At 40.3% G+C, this 24,737-nt stretch overlaps 1 protein-coding gene across 3 annotated transcripts in view; it reads left to right on the top strand.

The window, feature by feature from the left end:
* ap2b1 (adaptor related protein complex 2 subunit beta 1) overlaps positions 1-24,737 on the top strand; it is a 209,460-nt gene that overhangs the window by 113,261 nt on the left and 71,462 nt on the right. For all 3 annotated transcript variants that reach the window (XM_052035359.1, XM_052035361.1, XM_052035360.1), the window contains 2 exons: positions 4,169-4,298; positions 18,626-18,710. In XM_052035359.1, coding sequence (XP_051891319.1) covers positions 4,169-4,298; positions 18,626-18,710 — 215 coding nt within the window. The remainder of the gene's footprint in view (positions 1-4,168; positions 4,299-18,625; positions 18,711-24,737) is intronic.

Raw genomic sequence — 24,737 nt, 5'->3', positions numbered from 1 at the left:
TGGGCATCAAGGGGGAAGTACTTCGGTGGTTGGCGTCATTACTTGCAGAAAGGAAGGTGTTTGTAGTTCTTGAAGGTCAATCATCCCAGCCCTAGGGCATCATTGCAGGAGTTCCTCAGGACAATTCCCTGGGCCCAACCATCTTCAGCTGTTTCATTAATAATGTTCCTTCCATCACAAGGTCAGAAATGGGATGTTCACTGTTGATTGGACAATGGTTCATTTCCAGTTGCCACTCGTTGACAAGTGAAGCAGCCTATGTCTGCGTGCAGCAAGGCCTCAGCAATATCCTGGTGTGGCTGAGAAATAACCTTTGAGTCACAAAAGTGCCCAGGCATTGATCATCTACCAGCAAAGAGAGTTTAACCATCGACCTCTGACATTCAATAGCACTATCTTTGCCAAATCACCCACCGTTAATATCCAGGGAGCACCACTGCCTAGAAATTCAACTGGAATGACCACATACTGTAAATGCTGTGGCTAAAGAGCAGATTGGAGGCTGAGAAATCCTCCTGATATCCCAAGGCTGTTCTATCATCTTCAAGAATCAAGTCAGGAATGTGATGGAATACTCTTCACTTGCCTGGATGACTAAAACAACAGTGCTCAAATAGCTCAATATCATTCACTTCAAAGCAGCCTGCTTAATTGCCACCCCATCAACCAGCCTAAACATTAATTCCCTCCACCACCAGTGAATTGTGGCTGCAGTGTGTGGCATCTACACAATGCACTGAAGATATTTGCCGAGTACTCTGACAGCATCTCCCAAACTCACGACCTCTACAACCTTAACAAAGAGCAGCAAGGCATGGCAACGCCACTACCAGCAGGATGTTCGTCCTTGGTATCAATGTGTATGCACTAGGGAAATGTGTCTAAGACTGATATAAAGATGGCCGTGCCTTGTGGCTTGTCAGAGCATTAATTAGACTACATGTCCTGATGCAAAATCTGGAAAATCTGAAATAAAAACAGAAAATGCCGGAGATATTCAGCAGCTCGAGCAGCATCTGTGGAGTCAGAAAAACAGAATCAGCTGAGCAATGTTAACTCTAGTTTTTCTGAAATCTTTGATGTTGGCTGGTTTAGAGTTGGTGCAAAACAGATTCCATGATTCACCACAGCCCAATTTGGTGCTAAATTTATTTCGAGTGCAAAAAAGTGGGAAGGTATTGGTCTCCTTTTATTTATGGGTTGTACATTTTTGTTTATGAGTCCAGAATGATGTGAAACGTGATTTCATTTCAGCCTCAGGGTCACTTGTTAAAACTTAGCTGACTTCTAAAGAAAAAGAAACACTTGGGTTTATCTTTTACCTTGAAAGACTCAAAAGTGCCCCAAACACCTTGATTACAGTTTAAAAAATAATACTTTACTGGTTATAAAGTTCTCATGTAGAAAATGGAGCATCCAGTTTGCACACTAGAAGCTTCCGTTATCAGCCATATATGATCAAGTAATCTGTTTTAGTGATATTGGTCAGGGGATGTAAACTGACCAGGATATCCAGGGAGAACTCCTGAGTCCATAATCTAAACCAAACATCAGTTAATCAGATGTTTCAATGCTGTCTAGGTACCGCACTGAGACATCAGCTTATATAATGTGCACAAGTCTCTGGAGTGCGACTAGAAACTACAGCCAGCTGTTTCACTGAGCCAAGGCTGACACTGTTTGGTGTGTGAACTTTTTCTTTGCTACTGTCTTAAAAATGATTTTTAGCTTTTTGATAGACATTTCTTTCCATACATGTATCCAGCCTGTCATAACAAAGGACAAAAACAGAGGTTGATCTTCTTGGTGTTGGATCTATGTTCTGTTCAAAGGTGCTTCTGTTTTATCTTTTTTAGTAATGGTTAGCATAATTGGATATTTCTAGTTAAATTGGTTTATTATTGTCACATGTACTGAAGTAGTGAAAAACTGTTTTGCATGCTATCCATTACAGATCATTACATTACAATAGTGCATTGAGTGCAAGGGAAAACAATAACAGAATGCAGAATAAAGTGTTACAGTTACAGAGAAAGTGTAGTAGACAGAGACAGTAAGGTGCAAAGCCATAATTAAGTAGATTGTGAGATCAAGAGTCCATCTTATCATACTAGGGGACTGTTTAATAGTCTTTATAACAGCAGCACAGAAGCTGTCCTTGAGCCTGGTACATGCTTTCAGGCTTTTGTATCTTCTGCCCAGTGGAGGGGAGGGGGCGAAGAGAGAACCTCCTGGATGGGTGGGGTCTTTGATTATGTTGGCTGCTTTACCGAGGCAGCGAAGTGCAGACAGACTCCATGGAGGGGAAGCCATGATGCATCCAGAAAGGGTGCTTTCTGTGGTGCATAAATAAAAATTGGTGAGGGTCAAAGGGGACATGCCAAATTTCTTTAGCCTCTTGGGGAAGTAGAAGTGCTGATGCACTTTCTTGGCTGTGGCATTTGTATGTGGTTGGACCTGCACAAGTCTGTTGGTGATGTTTACTCCTAGGAATTTGAAGCTTTCAAACCTCTCAAACTCAGCACCATTGATGTAAACAGGAGCATGTACACTGCTCCTCTTCCTGAACTCAATGACCAGCTCTTTTGTTTTGCTGACATTGAGGGAAATTTATTTAAAATTTGTTAAGAAAAAATTATACTTAAAAAAATGCATCAATATTTGGTCTCTTCGAAATTGGTAATCGTGGGCTGAATCATTCAATTTTCAGCCAATTACTATTTAACCAGCCAGAATTTAACATCGTTTAAGGTCATAAAATGGGCAGATGGTGAGACTCTGTTCCACTGTTGCTCAACTACCATTACCTTTTAAACAGTGTGCAGGTCCAGCCTAATAAATTCATCTTCTATCCCATCTTGGAAGACCGCTGCTTATTTTTCAATTGTGACCCCTGATTCTAAACATCCTAGAAAGAGGAAACACCATCCTGTGCCTTCCTTGTTAATCCCCACAAGAATTTGGTATGTTTCATGAGATCATCCTGAATCTTGCTTTCAGCCAGTTAATACTTCAAATAAATCTTGGGGATTCAGCCACTTGTTAGTAGGCAGGTACTGATAATACCACACAATCTAATGCCCCTGCTGATGTTTTGTGAATCTACTGATTCAGGGGTCATATTGAGGAAAATGAAAAGTTTCGCTGCGCACCATAACTTTGCAAGGGTAGAGTCATTGATAATAAACGCAAGTAGTTTGATGTGGCTCTCTTAATTCTTGAAGCATGCAATCAGTTCAGCCCAACTTGCCAATATCTGTGTAGTAGTAGTATTAGGAAAAAAAAATGTGTATTTGACTTGCCTTTCCAGTGGTAGTTACGCACTGAAGTAATTGACAATTTGGAAGTAGATGAATCTTTTGTGCACACTTACTAATTTGGTAGACTGTGGTATCCAGGGTAGTTCATTGTTGAATACAGTTAATTGGTAATTGGTTTATTATTGTCACATGTAGCAAGATACAATGAAAAGCTTTTGTTTGCATGCCATTCAGACAGATCATTCCATAAATAAATAGATTAAAATAGAAAATAGACAAAAGGGCAAAAAAAACAATGCAGAGTATAGTGTTACGTTTACAGATAAAGTGCAAGGGCCATGATGAGGTAGACTGAGAGATCAAGAGTTCAACTTTATCATGTAGGAGGTTCATTCAAGGCTCTTACAACAGCAGGATAGAAGCTGTTCTTGAGCCTGGTGGTACTTGTCCTCAGGTTTTTGTACCTTCTGCTCTATGGAAGGGGGGGATAGAAGAGAGAATGACTGCGGTGGGAGGGTTGGTTACTTTCCTGAGGCAGCGTGAAGTGTAGATAGTCAATGGAGGGGAGCTATTTTCATGATGTGCGTTGCGTTCACAACTCCCTTCAATTTCTTGCGGTCCTGGGCAGAGCAGTTGCCGTACCAAGCATCTGTATGTGATGCATCTGGATAGGATGCTTTCTCTGGTGCATCTGTAAAAATTCATGAGGGTCATAGGGTCATCGAGATTCCTTGATGGATATTTGAATCAAGGGCAACAATCCCCCTTTGTTCTGATTCCCACCCAAACAATACAACGCTGTTTGTGCCTTGTATAGTAATGTTATTTCAGCCAGGCACAGGCTGGTTTAGGAGAACACGAGGGAAAACCTACAAACCTGCCTAATGCGCTTTGTGTTTCTTTTCTAGCTTTGGTGTGATCCCCACAACTCCACTTCCAATTCACACTCCACTAATGCCAAATCAGAGCATTGACATTTCCTTACCACTGAATACCATTGGCCCAGTGATGAAAATGGACCCATTGAATAATCTTCAGGTGAGGCACTGCAATATGGATTAAAGACAATATAGTAATGGTGAACAATTTTGATAGGGCATAAGAGCAAGAAGGTTGTGGTATAGCCTTAAGTATTGTGAAGTATTGTGTGCAATTCTGATTGCAACACACTACACGAAGGACATGTTTGCACTGGAGAGGGTTCAGAGGAGAGCTATGGACAGTATGTTTCAGTTATGAAGAGGGATGGACAGGCTGAGTTTTCCTTGGATCAGAGATGACTAAGGAGGGATCTGATTGAGGTGTACGATATTTTAAGGGGCATTGATAGGGTAGATGGTAAAAAACTTTGACCTCAGCTGAGATGTATAAAACCAAGAGGAAATAGGGTTAATGTTAGCGGTAGGTGATTTAGAAGGGATTTGAGGAAGAAATTTTTCACCCAGAGAGTGGTTGGAATCTGGAACACAGGTGATGGGGAAGGCAAAGGTTCTCATAACATTTAGGAAGTATCTGGAGCAGCACTCGTCACAGTACAGAAGGCTGCAGCCCAAGTGCTGGAGAATGGGATTGGTATAGATGGGGATTTGATGGTTGGCATGGACATGGGGGGCCGAAGAGCCTGTTTCTGTGCTGTATGATTCTGTCATTTGTATTGTGCTTCAAGCACCACATAATGTAACTTTGTGCCTCCTGCTTGGTATTAAGCAAACATTAAGAGCACATTACCAGTAGCCAGACCAGGAATTTTTTTTTGCAAGTAAAAACACTGCTTCAGAGAGGAAACAATTCTGTGGGTTGCTGTCCTAACTAAGACCATGTTCAATGTGATCTTAATGAGGACCCCAGCAAATAGGAAAAGAGATCTGTATTGTCTTATTTATTATATTCAACACAGAGTTCAATGGGATACAGGAGCCAAAGAAGCTGTCAATGAAGAACATTCATGAATCAGTGTGCATGACATTGACAGTTGTTTTATTATTTTTTGCCACTTTCTTGAAACAATACTGTACGTGGTCTGAATTTCACATATGTCAGTACCTGAAAAGAGTATAGAGAATGGATGCCTTGCTGTCAGAATGAGGTGCCAAGGCATTGCCTAGTCCAGGATTTCCAAATCCGGTTCCTCATCGATTTCTACAATTTTTCTTGATTTTCTTGAAGTTGGGCTGTTAAATGTGTTTATTTGCAGGCAGGTGCAGCAAGTCATTTAGAATTGGCATATTGGCCTTTATTGCAAGGGGGTTGGAGTTTAGAAATAAGGAAGTGTTGTTACAATTGTACATGGTACTGGTGAGGGTATTGTGGAGTACAGTGTACAGTTTTGGTCTCCTTATTTAAGAAAGGATATAATGGTGTTAGAGATTCACTAGCCAATTTCTACAATAAGAGGGCTGTTCTATCATGAGTGGCTAAAGAAATTGGATCTGTATTCTTTGGAGTTTAGAAGAATAAAAGGTAGTCTTAAATGAAAACATATTAGGTCCTCAGGGGGCATCACAGAATTGATGTTGAGATGATCCCAGTAGTGGGAGAGCATCAAGCAAGGGGACATAGTAACAAGATTAGTGAGCAGTCATTTAAAACTAAGGTGCAGAGGAATTTCTTCTCGTAGAGCATGATGAATCTTTAAATTCTGTACCCTGGAGAATGTGAAAGCCAGAATTTTTGGAGGTATTTAAAGAGTATGTGGGTAAATCGTTGAAAGATGGGGAAATTCAGGGCTAAGGAGAACTGGCACGGACAAGAAGTTGACATCTGAGGCGGAATAGCCATGATCATAATAAATGGCATGGCAGACTTGAGAGGCCAGGTGGCCTACTCCGACTTCTATTTTCTTGTGTTTGTGTCTTCTGTTACAATTACAAATGCATTGCCTTCTTTCCTAACTTCAGTTTCCCTGAACATCACTGTTGTACTTTGTATGCTTTCTCTTGCAAGAGAGAAAAGCAAGCAGTGCTAAATCACAGCTCTGGTGACGTTTTAGTGAACAATGAATGAAGGTGCAGAGCCGTGTCAAAGGTGTGTCAGTCAGGGGTCATGTTGTTAATGCAAACCATGACAACTGGCTGAACTTATTCAAAACTTGTGAAAAGCAACTGGACTTGTCACAACATGTAAATGAAGATTCTGTCAGAGGAAAAGGCCTCCACTAGAAAAGTTACCATAGAACAATGCAGGCCCTTCGGCCCACCATGTCGTGCTGACCTTTAAACCATGCTTAAGACTATCTAACCCCTTCCTCCCACATATCCCCCTAGTTTAAATTCCTCCATATGCTTATCTAACAATCTCTTGAACTTGACCAAAGTACCTGCCTCCACCACTACCCCAGGCAGCGCATTGCATGCACCAACCACTCTGTGGGTGAAAAACCTCCCTCTGACATCTCCCTTGAACTTCCCACCCATTACTTTAAAGCCATGCCCTCTTGTATTGAGCGTTGGTGCCCTGGTAAAGAGGTGCTGGCTGTCTATCTATTCCTGTTAATATTTTGTATATCATGTCTCCCCTCATCCTCCTCCTCTCCAAAGAGTAAAGCCCTAGCTCCCTTAGTCTCTCCTCATAATCCATACCCTCCAATCCAGGCAGCATCCTGGTAAATCTCCTCTGCACCCTTTCCAACGCTTCCACATCCTTCCTATAATGAGGCGACCAGAACTGGACACAGTACTCCAAGTGTGGTCTAACCAGAGTTTTGTAGAGCTGCATCACTACCTCGCGGCTCTTAAACTCGATCCCCCGACTTATGAAAGCTAACATCCCATAAGCTTTCTTAACTACCCTATCCACCCGTGAGGCAACTTTCAGTGATCTGTGGATATGAACCTCCAGATCCCTCTGCTCCTCCACACTGCCCAGAATCCTGCCATTAACGTTGCACTCTGCCTTGGAGTTTGTCCTTCCAAAGTGTAAATTACAAGCAAATTAATCTGGTGAATTGCATCTTTAATCAATTCACCAGATTAATTTGCTTGTATTTAAGCCATCACTATCATTTTGTTTTATGGCATTTAAATTGGTAACAAGTAATCTATCTGGAAATTATGAGAATTGAATTGTGTGTTAAATAATTGTGAATGTGTCTTCTGGTGCATACTGTTTTTAGATGGTTAGTATTAGCACCACTGAACAAGCAAATGTTTTCTTCTCAACAGAAGCAATTTGTAATCTCCCATATTGGTGATGTGAAAGTCTGCATTAATAATAATGCATAAATGCAACTAAGTGGTAATTTCTACCATAAGAGATTTTCTTCCTTTGTTTGATATTCATTTGGGACAAGCTGTATTATTAGAGTTGGGCTTTAATTGTAATGAATTTGTGTAGTATGTAAATATGCTCTAGATCCAACCATCTTAAAAACAAACCTTGCTGCAGGTAGTCTGTATTATAATGAACAATTATTTGATAATTTCAGATGCCATTTGGGTGCAGAGAAGGTGATTGCCCATATCCCAGAGCAGCTGCAATTTTCTAACATTAATCTTGATTTTAATATTACACTATATTAATAAGCAGCAAGGATATTGAAATGTTTATGAATGGCATCCAACCGGCAATGTGCAGCTACTGATACAAATTGGTGCAAAAGACAATCCATGTGTTAGTGTTCTTGTGATTAGTTTTGTATGCTAGCAAACTGGTGATTGTACAATGTAATATGTTACAATGAAATATATTATCAGTGTGTTCCATCTAAACCAGTAAAGCAAATATATTTCTTTTGTTAAATGGATCGCAAGCAATCTAATGTTAGGTTAACTTATTTTGTATAGGATTTTTACTGGTAGGTTAACTTTATAACTAGGATGTGATAGCACAGTGATTAAATTAATAGATTAATATTCCAGCAACTCTGGCCTATTGATCTAGAGTTCAAATCCCATATTGACATCTGAAGGAATTGAGTTCAAACACAAATCCACAGTATTGTGAAAGCCCAATTGCTTTACTGTTATCCATCAGGGAAGGAGATCTGCTATTCTTGCCTGGTTTGGTCAGATCGTAACTCCAAAACCACTAAAGTGGTTACCTGTCCTTTGAAATTGCCTCAGCAAGGCGCTCAATTCAGAAGGTAATTAGGGATGGACACTAAATGCTCACCTTGTCTGTATCACCCACAGCATATAAACAAACAAATATATAATTAGCTTGCTTTTGAAAAGGATAGGGGGAGGTAAAGCAGTATGCCTACTACTGATTGCAGCGTGATGCATTTTATTAGAAGGTGGCCATATATGCCAAGTGTTGTCCAGTGTGGCCTCTATTGACTTCGTCAAATGTGCAATCAGTTTGACTGAAATGCAACATTTTTCTAATAACTATTATGAATAAAGCACATTTGTCATACTTATTTCTAACATATAATGCAGTGAATTTAGTAAGATGTTTTGATGACAGTAAGTTGTCAGTTATGAGCTTACAAATAAACAAATCCATTGAATCACATTATAATGCAATTCCACAGTAAGGTGTCACAATCCAACAACACAAATTTCAAAATTGTAGACAACATTTTAACTTGAAAGGAAAATACTGCATATGCTAGAAATATTTTAAAGGAGTATTTAAATTTCCTCTTGGATAAAGAGAGATCTAGGTTTTCTAATAATTTCAGATGATTTCAGCAGGCATATTTAGAAGGCATCTGGAAAAGGTCAGGCTTGTGTTCTTAGTGCTGTGATGGATGAACAATGGATCTGACAGTCATCATCGTATGATACCGTAACTATTCCTGTGAGATGTCTGTGTGGGAGTGAAAAACCCCCATAAAGTTAACTGTTCTGACTAATTGGCAACTGGGTGGGATGTTTTCCACTTTTAGAAATGGCACGTCTTGCTGCTTACCTTCATTTCTGATGGGTGAGTCGCACAGATTGGAATGTGCAGCATAGAAACAAGCTGCTTTATACAACTGGTCCATGTCAGTGCTCCACACAAGCCTCCTCTTAACCTCCTAGATGTAGTCCTGTAAGCACAAGCCTCCAAACCTTCCCCCTTTGTGTAGCTTTCTTGTGAATGGTTCACGTGGACTTGGTAGAGTTTGGTATAATTTTGTTTTCAGCCTTGCCAGCAAAAATTTGGTTACTCAGGACTTGCCTTCATTAGCACTTACTTTGCAATTCACAAGTTGTTGGTGACCGTTTAAATATTAAACAAGTGGTCAGAAATAATAATCCTGTTTTTAGTATGACAACTAGGACGATACATTTTGTTGAGACACGAAAATATTATACTCTCCCCACCCCTCCAGCCTCCTCTCTGTGCATTCTCCCAATCTCCTTGTGTTGTCACCATCAGGACAATGGTGTTGAGCAGAGGCATGGACCTCTCTGCTACCCCTCCTTCACACCATCACCGTACGTCTGTGAGCTTATTGATCAAAGTTCTCATTTGCTTCCTTTACGGAATTGAACTATTATGATACAAACTAAATTTAGTTTGGAAGCTTTTGGGCTCTTAAATACAGTGGTTGCTTTGCAACTAAAAACAGGCATGAATGAAATTACCTTCAGTTATTCTGCACGTGAATCCTTCAAGCATTAAGTGCTGTATGTACTTATAATGAATGAATACGGTACTCACTATCACAAAAGTGATGAGACTATTTATGGGGAGGGTAGATAAACACATAAGAGAGAAAATAATAGAATATAATTGTTGAATGAAGAGTTCTGGTTGATATGGAGGATTAAAGTCAGGATAGACCAGGGGTACCCAAAGTATGGCCCAAAGGTCACATTCACCCACTTGATGTTCTCCCTTCTCGCTGTTCCCCAGAAGCAGTAGAGAGTGTAAAGTATCCCTCTACGTTCCCCATACAGAGGCACTTTGCACTTCTACTTATCGATGCACTTCTAGTTATCATTATAATTGTAGAGGATTTTTTTTTAAGAAAGCCATCTGAACGGACAGTCTATGAAATGTAAGAACATTTTGAGGACAAGCCTTAATTCTTCAGTGCAGCCAGGGTTGTTGCCATACCGTTCTCCTGTACCTACCATATTCCCTGGTTTAAATGGGAAGAGATGAGTCAATCTTTAAACCGTGACAAACTCAGACCTTATTCCATTGGGCATTCTGTCATGTGCTTAGGTTAAATTCATATTTTTTTTAAATTTAACTTAGCAGTGAATATTTTAATATCAATGGTGAGATATTGTTTGGATCAAAAACCCGAGAGTATTATTGAGTTCCTGCAACTGATAAGGTCTGTAAAATGATTACCTACACATTGATATCAAAGCACCATTTACAATTTTCTAAATTTTAAATAAGAAAATGTTATTGGGTTATTATGGTTTGATAAAAATCTTAACAGAATCTATGTTGTTAGCAATGTGTTCATTAAGATGCCACTACCAGACAAGTCTTCCCTCTCTCCCCTCCCCACTTCTTAGCAATATGAAGGGAGCTTCCTTCTGCCACTTACTAAGTTATGCCTTCCATCTCCACCATCAACTACTCCCCTTCTCACAACACCTTGCTATGCAAGTGCAGGGGATACAACATGTGCCCTTTTACCTCTTCCTTTCCTAGTATCCAGGAAGCCAGGCACTCTTTCAAGTGAAGCAGCGATTCATCTTCACTTCCAATTTAGTGTACTACTTTTCGCTTTCATAACATGGTCTCCTCCAGGTTGGGCAAACCAAATGCAGATTGGGTTGCAGACTGCCTCAAGGGTGAACCTGAGCTTCCAGTTGCGTATAATTTTAAACTCTTTATCCCATTACCATGCTGAGCTCTGTCTTTGGCCTTTTAACTGTTACTATGAAACCCAACGTAAGCTTAAGGAAGAGCATCTGGGAAGGCTGTAATTTGGCACATTACAGCTCTCAGGACTTGATACTGAATTCAATAATTTCAGATGACCAGTCTTTCCAGTATATGTAGGACCTGGCCAATTCTAATGTTAGACAATCAAACATTAACTTTGTTTTCCTCTCTGTGCTGTTTCTTGATCTGCTGAGTGTTTCCAGCATTTTCTGTTTTTTTATTTCTAACATCTCCTCTGTTTTGTTTTTAGATTACTGTGCCTTTTAAGAAACTTTGATATTAATGACTGATAATGGCAGTATGTACAGTTTAATTCATGGCCCTTTGGATTACTAAATGACCTTACTTGTAAAGCAAAAGTAATGCACCACTAGTGTTAAACATTTAGACAAATTGTCTGTTTCACTGTGGGTTCTACGTGTAAACATGAGTGTGCAAACTTTAAAATTGCGGTATTGATAAAAATCCTGTGCTGACCTAATTTCTAGTCAGGGAGGCAAAGTGTGAATTTGAAGGTGGCAATGAGTGGATTTATTAGATGGTGTTCTTTGAGAGAGTGGAACTAGTAAGACACTATCGGAAGGTTCAGGTGTAATTAACACTGCTGTCATCCTGTTAGGAAGAAAGCTGGGAGCAGATTAAGGGCCATCCCATCTGTTCTATGATTCCCTCCTGGGCAATCCATCAAGTTCCATCTAATAGCATAAGCAAAGCTGCCTTATGAAGCATCCCATACAGTCTTAGTCAACTTCCCTGTTGGTATTAATTAGCAACAGATGATAGTGCCTTTGGCAAATCATTTCTGACAGCTGGTACAATGACTCCTACCCAAAACTTATACTACTTTATTACAGCCCAGAAGAATATTGATAGGTGTTCCATTTATATCCAACCACTTAGTAACCACTTGCCTTGGCATCTTGTGCCAATGAAAGCATATAGTTTTTACAACTTTGTGAATTGTTCTCTGGAATTATTCACCTTGAAATATTTTATCCCCATCTCTGGCACAGAGAGGATATCGTATTTGGGGCCAGGTTTTTGCGTTCAGTTTTAGTTTCAGTCCAAAATGAACTAGCTGGACGGTACAGATTCCTGGTCTTTGAATGACAGCATAGATGATACTGTTTGTTTGGGAACTGTGTTCTTACTCTCAAAGTCTACCATGACTGGCTGCATGGCTATATACCTGCAGTGTATATGGAATGCACAGCAATCATAAAGCAAAGCAGACTCTGCCAACTGCCAAGAATAAATATTTTTGTAAATGTTGCCTAGTGTTATCAATCAAGTTGTAAAAGCCACATAACACTTGCAAAATAACCTCTGTATTTTGTGCATGCGAATATGTTATGCTGTTACTCTGTGGGCAATTGGATGCAATATGAATAATTTAAAATTTTATTAAAATTTTAATCAGATTACATATCATACATCTCATCTCATTAGATGTGAGTTGGCAGATGTCCTTTGTGGCTATGTATGCCAACATTGTGGAGAGCGCAAGGGGAATGATTTTGGAGAGTACAGTTAAAGATGACGTGTCTGTTTACCTATAAACGCTCTAAACTGCGTACAACTACCAGTTTCCTGTATCTGCTGTGGCTCATTGATACCCCTCTGAGTCAGAAGTTTGTAGATTCAAGACCCATTTCAGAGTTGATCACAAAATCAAGGTCAACTCTGGTGCAGTCTCTCATTGTCAAGTGTATAAGAGGTCAAAGTGAGGTCTGTTTTCCCTGTCAGGTAGATTTAAGATCCCATGGCCTTATTTCTGGAAGATTTCTACGGTACCCTGGCCAACATTTCTCCTAAACATAATGGCACAGATGAAAATAAGAAAATGCAGCTGCTGGAACTGAAATAAAAACAGAAGATGGAAGCACTCAGCAATTCCAGCAGCATCTGTGGAAAAGAAACACAGTTAACATTCAGGTTCATCAGACTAAGTATTAACTTGGTGGAAAGGGTTGACCTGAAACATTAACTTGTTTCTCTTTCCACAGATGCTGCTTGACTGGGCGAGTTCTTCCAGCATTTGTCTTTTTGTTTCAGATTCCAGCATCTGCAGTTTTACTTGCTTCTCAAAGCATTAACTTTGTTTCCTTTTCCGCAGGTGCTGCCTGGCTTACTGAGTGTTTCTGGCATGTTCTGTTTTATATTACATGGTGGCACAAATTTTCCTGAGTAGAACCAATTATCTGAACTCCCTGCTTATATTTCCCACTGTTCCAAACACCTGTTCCAAATTGTTACTACTGCTCTTGCTTGCTGATCAGTGTTAGGGCCCTGAGTGACATTATTGGATGGCGTGGCTTACACATGAAACTCCTCTGGAAGTCTCTGACATGCAGCAAAGCCACACCCCAAGTTTGTCTGTCAAAGTTATGTAAAAAAAAAGTAAACAATTTAAAAAAAATTCTTTTTAAATCAATGCAAGTTAAAAGTAGAAAAAAAGCAAACACATTATTTAAAATATTAATGCCTAATGTAGCACAGGTTTCAAGAGCAGATACTCAGGCATTAACATGGGAGAAGTCCCAACTACCTTCTGCTCACTAGCAATGGAGCAGAGCCTGGCAGAGCTCGGCAAGCAAGAAATTGGTAAATTGGTTATTATTGTCACCTGTACTGAGGTACAGTGGGAAAAAAAAACTTTGTTTTGCGTACCATCCATATAGATCATTTCATTATAACAGTGCAACGAGGTAGTAGAAAAGAAAACAATAACAGAATGCAGAATAAAGTGTTACAGTTACAGAGAAAGTGCAGACAGGCAATCAGGTGCAAGCCCATAGTGAGGTAGATTGTGTGGTCAAGGGTCCATCATATCGTACTAGGGGACCATTCAATAGTCTTATAACAGTGGGATAGAAGCTGTTCTTGAGCCTGGTGGTACGTGCTTTCAGGCTTTTGTATCTTTTGCACGATGGGAGGGGGGAGAAGAGAGAATGTCCGGGGTGGGTGAGGTCTTTGATTTATGCTGGCTGCTTTACCGAGGCAGCAAGAAGTGTAGACAGCCTCTGTGGAGGGGAGGCTGGTTTCTGTGATGTGCTGAGCTGTGTCCACATCTCTCTGCGGTTTCTTGTGGTCTTGGGCAGAGCAGTTGCCATACCAAGCTGTGATATATCCAGATAGGATGCTTCCTGTGGTGCATCGGTAAAAATTGGTGAGTGTCAAAGGGGACATGTCAAATTTCTTTAGTCTCCTGAGGAAGTAGAGGCACTAGTGAGCTTTCTTGGCCGTGGCTTCTATATGGTTAGACCAGGACAGGCTATTGGTAATGTTCACTCCGAGGAACTTGAAGCTCTCAACCCTCTCGACTTCAGCACTGTTGATGTAAACAGGAGCATGTGCACCATCCCCCTTCCTGAAGTCAATGACCAGCTCTTTTGTTTTGCTGACATTGAGGGAAAGGTGGTTGTCATGACACCATGTCACTAAGCTCTCTATCTCCTTCCTGTACTTCAACTCATTGTTATTTGAGATCTGACCCACTACGGTGGTATCATCTGTAAATTTGTAGATGGGGTTAGAGCAGAATCTGGCCACGCAGTCGTGGATGTATAGGGAGTAGGGTAGGGGACTGAGGACGCAGCCTTGCGGGGCAACAGTGTTGAGGATAATCGTAGCAAAGGTGTTGCTGCCCATCTTTACTGATTGTGGTCTGTTGGTCAGGAAGTCAAGGATCTAGTTGCAGAGGGAGGTGTTGAGTTCCAGGTCTAGGAGTTTGGAGATGAGTTTGCTTGGAATTATGGTATTGAACGTGGAGCTGTAGTCAATAAACAATAGCCTAACGTCGGTGTCTTCATGTCTGGATGCGCCAGAGATGAGTGTAGGGCCAGGGAGATGGTGTCCAACAGGGATTCTGCATTTACGTGAGCCCAAAACCTGTTGATCCTTGGTTAAATTGTTTGTGGAATGGCTCACATTTTCCAGCAAAACTCAAGCCAGTAACTGATCGATTACTCTGTTGCATTGTTGCGTGTAAGTTGACCGCCTCATTCCCTTACATTACCAGGGTGACTAAATTTCAAAAGTGTTTCACTGGCTGTATGTGCTTTAGGATGTTGCAGTGAAAGCACCATGAAGATAACTTATCTTTTTTTACCCATCTGCCTTGTCTCTTCATATTTATTTGTTTTCGCCAAGTAATTATCCATGTTCTCTTTTTACTCTCATTGCTTAAAATTTAATCTTCTATTATTTACCACAAAAATGGTGAAATTTAGGCCTACAGACCTTCAAGGGATTTTAGTAATGGATGCGATTCTTATCATGTCAGAGATACAGATACCACTTAATATGCATTTATAAACTCTCATGAACGTCGTCATTGATTTGCGTTGGCTACAGATGGTTGCCTGTGGAAAGTGGCTTGCGAGGACCAGATAAACTATAAACTAATTTGGGTATGTGGAAATAAACTAGAGCTCAGGTTCCAACTGGGTGATACAGCTTCTGCCATAAAATTACTTGCATTCCAATTCCAGGAAAAGAGAAACAAATCAATTGCATTCACTTTAAATCAGATTATTTTTATGATGAGGCTTTATCTACAGGAAATTTTAGAACTTCTAGTGTGACGATTTTTCTTGCAATGTTCAACTTTGTACTGGTTCTAATATTCAGTATTTATCCCCCCCACCTACACAAAAATGATTATATGGTCTTTATCTTGTGACAGGTTGTGGGGGCTTTGCACCATTTGGCTGTTCCTGTTTCCTGCATTATCACAATGACTAAACTCCAAAAATTGTTCAGTTACCTGTAAGTGCTTTGGACATTCTGAGTTTATGAAAGGCACCATGTAAATGGGCTGTACTGTGAAACATCCTTAAGCCCTGTATGAATTTAATAAGAAAAACAGCAGCAAATCTTCGGTTTATATAACTGCCTTTATAACGGTAGTTTTTGTAACTCAGTTCTTGAATCATTTATGGACTTTGGGCATCATGGCAAAGCCAGTATTGATTGGTGGTTATAATTGCTTGATGTTGCTGCAACTTGCGTGCTTAAGTGATCCCACTCTACTATTGGATAAAACGTTCCAGGATTCTGACCCGGCTCTGTAGGAATGACAATACATTTTCAGCCACTATGGATTAGTACTCTGAGGTGGTGGTGTTTTCATGTGCTCGCTGCCCTGACCTGGTGATAGATGTCACTGATTTGAGCAATTTGGTCAAAGAAATGTTAGTGAGTTGCTATAGTGCATCCTGTAAATGTTAGTGTGGCCAGTGTATGCTGATAGTGGAGGGAGTGAATACTTTAGGTAAGATTGAGGTGGTCTTCTCTTAGGTGATCTCTCAGGATAAAGGACTACAATTCTGTGGGTGCTGAGATGACTGATGAGGCCAGTGTGGACATGTAGACTCGACCAAAGATTAATGGGATGGGCAAATAGGTGGCTTGTGAGGTAATGAGCTCCTTCCCCTTTACCCTGGACTTGTGATCTTGATGTATGAATTAAGGTTCTCTGTCATCCTGAATGCTGATGCTCCATTTTAAGCAGTCGTAGGCTAGGGATTCCCGGAGGTCGATGGGGAAGTCGCAGTTTTTCAGGAAGATTTCAAGAAGATCTTTGAATCTTTTCCTCTGTCCACTTGATGACCTCTTCTTATTAACAGAGCAGAGGTTTCAGGAATCTAGTGTTGGGCATGCACACTTCAGATTTACCCAACTGCGCTGGCTGATGGTCCTTAATACCAGGGCACCCAGAGTAACCCCATGTAGTCACAGGGAAAAGGTGCAAACTCCAAACAGACAGCACCAGAGGTCAGGTTTGTCCTTAATACTAGGGCTGTTTGTCTGGGAGAGGTTGCTATATACAGTCTTGGTCTCCTTGTTTCAGCAAGGTTATTAATGCATTGGAAGCAGTTCAGAGGTGGTTTACTAAGTTAATAACTGAAATGATTGGATTGTCTAATGAGGAAAGGTTAGACAGATTAGACTTGTATCTGCTGGAGTTTTGGGCAGCACATTCAGTGCAGCTAATAGAGCAGCTGCCTCAGGGTGCCAGAGGTCTGGGTTCAATCCCAACTCTGGTGTCTGTTCGGAGTTTGCACATTCACCCTGTGACTACATGGGTTTCCTCTGGGACTCCTCCCACATGCCAAAGGCATTTGGGTCAGTAGGTTAATTGTACTGTAAATTACCCCTAATGTGTAGCCAAGTAGCAGAATCTGGGGGGAGTAGGGGAAGGATCAGATAGGACAGGATAAGGATTCGGGTTCTTCAGTTAGGAACTTGCTAAGCAGCAAGTTGGTAAACTGTGTGGTTCCGTGGGTGGAGAGGGAGTATCAAACTAATGACAATAGTAGGATATGTGGTAGGGCTGAACAGCTTTTGCTTTTCCATTGTTTAATTTGGGGAAATAAGGATTCGTCCAAGACACTCGACGCAGATGGTGAAAATTGAGAGAAGTCAGGTGAGTTGCTGATGGAGATGTGGAGACTGATCCCTTTGTCTTTGGATGATGTTTTAATGAAACATGATGTGAGCAGAGCACTTACTGAAGATGGTTAACGTACTTTTGAACTATTGAACATCCAACCAAACAAAGGCACTCAACAGGACAACATAAGAGAGCCATTGGAGGAGCGTGGTATGATAGACCATCTGAAGATGTCTTCACAGAGAAAGAGGAGGGAAAATTCACCAGGGTCACAAGATATAAATTTTGACTTCAGTGTGGATTACTTCAGGGTGGAATCTATTCAAACGTGGTGCTGTAAGCATGATGGGCACACAATTATGAAGCAAAAATATGTTCAAAATCTTTGGTGAAAAATTGTTAAATTTTTGTGAGAGCAATTCCAGAAGCAAACGTACAGACTACCAGTGTTCATCCTTCGATTTTAGAATCCTCGGTGAGTTAAATCCATCTACCAAACTGCTTTGTGCATTTTCTCCTGCTAGTTGGGCATTATGTGAAGAGAAGTAGTGCAAGAGGAATAATTAATTCACATTTTAATTGGACCTTTCGTGAACATCAGAACGTACAAAGCAGTTTAAAGTCAGTTAGGTGGCATCTGTGGAGAGTGAAACATAGTTGCCCTTTTCGGGTTGATGGCCTTTCATCAGGACTGAGTATTCCTTACATTTTCGGTTTTCAGATTTCTAGCATCTCCAGTGTTTTACTTTTTAAGAAATAATTTTAAACTGTTTGTAATATAGAAAACAGAACAGCCAGTTGCACACAGTAAGCTCCCTAATCACCAGGGAGATAATTTTGTGGGGAAAAAAGTTTTCAAGTTGAATTACAAGTTTTTTTTCTGGCATGTGTGGTGTTAAGCAGACCAGTCTACAGAGACTGAGAAGCAAAGTCCCTTCACAGCAAGGTAGTGAAATTGTCGAAGGTGCACGCAGAGCAGAAAATGTATTCACAGGAGACTGATTTTCTCCTGTGCATATCATAATGCTACTTTTGGCAACAGAGCTTGCTGTCAAAATTGCAAGCAGTGAATTTTGATAGAAAATTATTAAGTCTTGGGGTAAATTAAGTCTCTGAGAACTGTTATTTACCATGCCTTTTGTTTGGTCTTTACAGGAAGAGTGATCTAGCTTCTTTGTTATTTCAGGTGGCTGTGAAAAACAACATTGATGTTTTCTACTTCAGCTGTCTGATTCCACTCAATGTGCTGTTTGTGGAGGAAGGGAAAATGGGTAAGTGCTGGCTGTAACCATGCAGCTGGAAAGACTATGCAGGCAGCTTTCTTTGTATTATTGATAGGGGCAAACATTTTAACATTGATGGTGTTTATTCAGTATCATTCAAATATCCATCTATTTGCAAATTATATATAACACAGAATCTACAGCAAAATAAAATGGGTCCATCCAGGAAGCACCTGGTGAACTCAGTGTTGTTTTTAATTTATATTTGCATATGCTGGAAGGTGCTATTATAATATTTCTTTAAACCAGAGAATGAGGAACTTATTCCTTCATTGGGTGGTTGAATAGAAAACACAGAAACAGACTGTTCAGTCCATCTGATCTGGGCTATTATTTATGCACACTTGCTACCTCATTTCAACCCTGTCAACATGTCTTTCCACTTAGCAACAACAACTGCTTGCATTTATATAGCACCTTAATGTGGAGTCATAGAGAGATACAGCATGGAAACGGGCCCTTCAGCTGATTGGGTCCATTGCCAACCATCTACCATCCACTTACATTAATCCTATTTTTTTTACTTTCCCCACATTCCCGTCAGTTCTTCCCAGATTCTTCCACTCCCTACACACTCGAGACAATTTACAGTGACCAATTAACTTACCAGCTCACACATCTTTGGGATGTGGGAGGAGACAGGAGCACCGGGAGGAAACCCATGCAGTCACAGGGAGAACTTTACACAGACAGCACCCGAGATCAGGATTGAACCTGGGTCTCTGACATGTGAGGCAGCCATGTGCCACCATACCAACCCAAAACGACTGTAGTGAAATATCCCAGGGTTTTCTTCTTGCTCCCTCATTCTTAAACAGCATCCCCTTAATCCATCAAAGCTTTCTATTCAACCACTCAATGAAGGAACAAGTTCCTCGTTCTCTGTTTAAAGAAATATTGTAATAGCACCTTCTAGCATATGCAAATATCAATTAAAAACAACACTCAGTTCACCATGTGCTTCCTGGATGGATCCATTTTATTTTGTGTTGTTATTGATCACGGGGGAGTTGATAACAATAGAATGATAACATCCCTTAATGGAACCTCTCCCAAGAAAGATTACCACATCATCCCCCAAGTGTGGACAAAAACCTGCCAATGCAAAATGCAATTAAAAAGGTACAATGCTTCTCTAAAATTATATCTAACATTTCCACATTTACAAATTCAATCTATCTGGTTGTTTCCTCATTTGATGCAAACAACATGGCTCAGTTTGCACTGCAGCACTATTAGTAGCTGCTAACATATTTTTTTCCCCCAAGGTGTGTATTTCTGAATTGGTTTCAATAGCTGGTGAGGAAACCTGGCTCTGGAAACCTCCACTAGTTCATTTGATCGTTGCAACATCAAAAATGTTTTGTAGTCTTGATGGCTCTTCATCACAAAACTATCATCCAGGCAAACCACATAAAACCTGTTCAGTGCAATCAGTGATAAATCCCGATAACAAGGGTCCTCTTGTGACGTCTCGCGCAATCACAGGATCATCATCTTCAGTGGTGATCATTAATTCTGGTGATTTGTTCTTGCTATTTGCAACACACAGTGGTGCTAAACTCTGACTTCAACGAAACTAAGTGCATTCTGACGTGTGGATATCAGCAACTCAAGATAGACTGCTGTGTTATTGAAAGGTGGCTCTGGTATCTATCTTTTAATTGAAAATAGGAGTTGGTGTGCGATAGGAGTGGATTAAGAAAAGTGCCTCCTCCTTTCATCTATCAGAACTGTCCTTTCTGCTAAACAGTTTGAGGCTGGATGTGACCATGCTTGATTCTATTCCTTCTGAGGAATTCGGCAGGTCAGCACCTGTGAGGTTATTTCTATTGGTCTGTCTCAAGTAACTCTTGAAGACAATGTGCAGTAAAAGTCATTCTTAGGGTCACATCCTGCACACAGGAATGGTGCCAGAAGATTGGAGGCCATCTAACATGGTATTGTTTTCTTAAAAAGGGAGTAAGAGCTGAGCCAAGTAATTACAGGCTGGGTCCTTTAACTTTGGTGGTCAAATTATTCGAATCAATCCTAAAGTGCAGCATAAACCTTCATTTATGAAGGCTCATTTAGATAGGGATAGGCCACGTGGATTTGTTAAGGTCATGTCTGACTAACTTGATTGAAATTATTGAGGAGGTATGATGAATGTAACGTGCTTGATATAGTCTCTGTGTATTTTCACAAGGCTTTTGATGGCTCCCACAGTGCAGGCTTGTCAAAAAAATAAACGTCCATTGGATCCAAGGGACAGTCGAAAGCTGAATCCCAAATTGGCTCAATTGCAGGGAGAGCTGGGTAATGGTTGACAACGGATTTGGAACTGGAAGGCTATTACCAGTGAGCTTCTGAAGGACTTGGCACTCTTAGACCCAAATGTAAGAGGCATGATAGAAAAGTTTGCAGATAATTCAAAACTTGGCAGTGAGGAGGAAAGTGTTAAACTGTAAGAAGGTATTATCTGGTCTGGTCAGCTGGGTTAAAAAATGGCAAATGAATTTCATTCAGAGACGTGTGGGGTAATGTATGTGGAGAGATGCAGCAAGGCAAGGGAACAGTACATTAATTGGAAGAATATTGAGGTATGGAGGAACAGAGAGAGCTTGGAGTGTATGTCTACAGATTTTTAAATCGCAGAACAGGTGAGTAAAAAGATGTCTGGGAAACATTCCTTTTTTAGGACAGGCATAGAACATGAAGCAGGGAAGTTATGCTGAAACTTCGTACAAAGTCAGTTATGATACAGCTTGAGTACTACGTTCAATCTTGGTCACTGTTATCGGAGAGGTGCAATTGAAATGGAAGAATGCAAGGAAGATTTATAAGGATGTTACTAGGACTGGAAAATTGTAGTTCTGAAGAGAAAGTGGATAAACGAAATCTGGAGCAGAGGAGGCTGAGGGGAGACTTGAGGAATATTAAGAGGGTCCTATTTCCCTTGGAACAGGGGTCAAAAAACCTGGAGCATAGAGTGAAGGTAATTGGTAGAAGGATCAGAGGATCTTCAAATGCCCTGGCCCCAGGTATCCTGAAGCCATCAGTATTAATCAACTTGTATGTTTTAGTGAGCAAAATGTATGTTAACTTTCCTTTCCCAGTGTCATTTGCAATAAAAGTTTTCCTCCTTTTTCACAAACTTAGTCCATGTTTGGTTTGAAAGAACAAAGTACCATTTGTGATCATCTTGGCTTGTACACTTTCCCAAGATACCTAATACATGTACAAAAGACAAAATCAGTAAAATCCAAATGAGCCTCAGACAATCATAAGCCTGAACTCCTGAGAAAGAAAACCAAATCTCATGAAAGGCTAGTATCACTTCTGTCACTATCCTGGTTAGTTTTCATTCATCCTCATTGCCAGTTATCATAGCAACACTGCTCAGTGTTTGCAAAGAGAGAGTAAAATCAGCAGTCACAGTTCAGCATGTACTTCTCAATGGATGAAGCCATTTTATTTTGTTAACATCTGACCACTCAATGGAGTTCATAACAATAGAATCACAACATCTCTTAAGGGACCTTACCTAACCAGGATTACCACATTGTCTAATTTAAATCAGTTTGCATTCTGAAAAAAAAACACGAAAATAATGCTTAGTACTGTTCTTGAATTTAATTTGAATTAACTGTGATAGATCTGCAAGGCATCATCAATAAGGATAGAATAGTTACTTGGCTGCCAATTAGTTTATCACGGCTGATTGGTTAACCTGATTGAGAAATTTAATTGACATAATTAATAGTGGTTTAGTGGCATTGGAAGTGGGTCTTTACCTTGCTGATGGTTGCCTGATGTGTTGTGTCAGCAATGGCTAGTTGATCATTTTCCACTCCACTCCAGAAGGTTGCAGTGCTGAAGTACACTCTAGGACTGGGTTGTCTAAGCTAATCCTCTGGCAGCATACTTAAGGTATGTGGCATTTTCAAAGGTGCCAACTTTAACATTAGCCTGAGACTCATCTTTCTGTTCTGATGGTTTGGGTAAAGGTTAATGATTCATGACATTATTCAAAGATAGATTGAAGAGTGTCCTATCCAAAATAACTTGCTCAATCAATATCATTAAGGCTTATTATCCGGTCATTCTGCTGTTATTTGTAGATTCATGTTGTGTTCGGTATGGTTACCATTTTTGCTTGAACTCCAGTGAACTCATTGTGTATAAAGCGCCTTCAGTTGTTTTGCTTGTGGTGGCATTATTGGTATTGGTTTATTATTGTCACTTGTACCGAGGTACAGTGAAAAGCTTGTCTTACAAACCAATCTTACAGGTCAATTCATTACACAGTGCAGTTGCATTGAGTTAGTACAAAGTGCATTGATGTAGTACAGGTAAAAACAGTAACAGTACAGAGTAAAGTGTCACAGCTAGAGAGAAAGTGCAGTGCAATAAGGTGCAAGGTCACAACAAGGTAGATCGTGAGGTCATAGTCCATCTCATTGTATAAGGGAACCGTTCAATAGTCTTATCACAGTGGGGTAGAAGCTGTCCTTAAGTCTGGTGGTACGTGCCCTCAGGCACCTGTATCCCCTACCCAATGGAAGGGGAGAGAAGAGAGAATGTCCCGGGTGGGTGGGGCCTTTGATTATGCTGGCTGCTTCACCAAGACAACGAGAGGTAAAGACAGAGTCCAAGGAGGGGAGGCTGGTGTCCGTGATGCGCTGGGCTGTGTCCACAACTCTCTGCAGCTTTCTCGCGGTCCTGGGCTACTTACCCATCGTGTTGTAATAGTTTGAGTATTATTATGTCTACATTAGTACAACTAAATAGCAGCTCATTCAAACTAATATCTGCAACCATTAGTGGAATTAAAAACGCATCAAGGATAAGGAAAAACCACTTAGTTTGTTAACCATCTAATACCCTAAGATTACTTTGCCCCTCGTGGCTTTCTTTCCATTGCCTACAACAGCAGAATCCATTGCTGTACTGGTGTGAAACTTTCTAATTTGATTAAGATTTTATCAAGGATTAATATGTTTAATTTAGCATACTTTTCAGAGAGCAGGCAGGTCATGCGGAACTATAAAATTCTGCTTGGCTCACTGTGTATAGTTCTGGTTAAAAGAAGGGTGTGCACAAGAGTTTAAATTTGACCACTTTTGGAGGGGCAAGCTAACATATATATTATGTACTTAAATCCAAAATGTACAGGGAAACAAATGATTAAACAGCATATCAGGACAAGTTTTAAGAGTTTGCACATTCAAGCATTATTTTAATGGATTCAACCTCGTCAGATCACAAATAAATTTAGCAAGATAAATAAGCAATTTTACAACATATTTGTAAAGTTCGCTTGGATTTACTCCTCAGTGAAAAGTATGCCATTAATTTCCAAGGGTGTTGTCCAGAGAAACGGCTCCTACAGCTGTCTCCCATAGGTTTACATGGATCCTCCAGTGTAATTATGGTAGGTGATTAATAGAACTGCAACAAAATTTCAATCCATGCAATATATTTGAATGATAGCGTCTGTTGATCTGAAATTTCTCTTACATAAGAAGAGTTATAGTGCAAGGCTTGGATTTCTGGGAATCCACAAGAGGGTTTCTATTAATTAATCATAAGCTTCACATTGAGGCTCTGAATGATGGCTTGCTTCTGCTGATGCTGTGTTTGAAGTGCTATTTCTTTCCTGAAATACATATCTAAAAATAAAATTCAAGCATTTTAATATCTTGGCAAGTATTTCACACAGTCCTTGTAGTTTAAGACCCAATAGAAGAGCTAAATTCCACTCACCAATACTCCCACCAGTACTAAACAAAACTGTTCATTCAACATGCCCGACCCATAGTTGAGGCATTTTCTGTTAAAGTGACCCTGATATAGGGGCAAAGTTTTTGTACATTTGGAGGTCATATGATTGAGCAATTAACTGAACCTACTTCATTGCATTTAGAACTTTTAACAGAAGGGAGAAAAGAGAGAGAAACTTTCTTTTGATGGTGTTTCTGCTTATTGTTGAAACCTAAACTGCAGATCGCTGCCAAAAGAGAGAGATATTCA

This window comes from Pristis pectinata, chromosome 21 (genome assembly GCF_009764475.1).
Source record: "Pristis pectinata isolate sPriPec2 chromosome 21, sPriPec2.1.pri, whole genome shotgun sequence".
Classification (NCBI taxonomy): Eukaryota; Metazoa; Chordata; class Chondrichthyes; order Rhinopristiformes; family Pristidae; genus Pristis; species Pristis pectinata.
The sequence above is the reverse complement of the archived record's forward strand: the minus strand, read 5'-3'. Positions and strand labels throughout refer to the sequence as shown.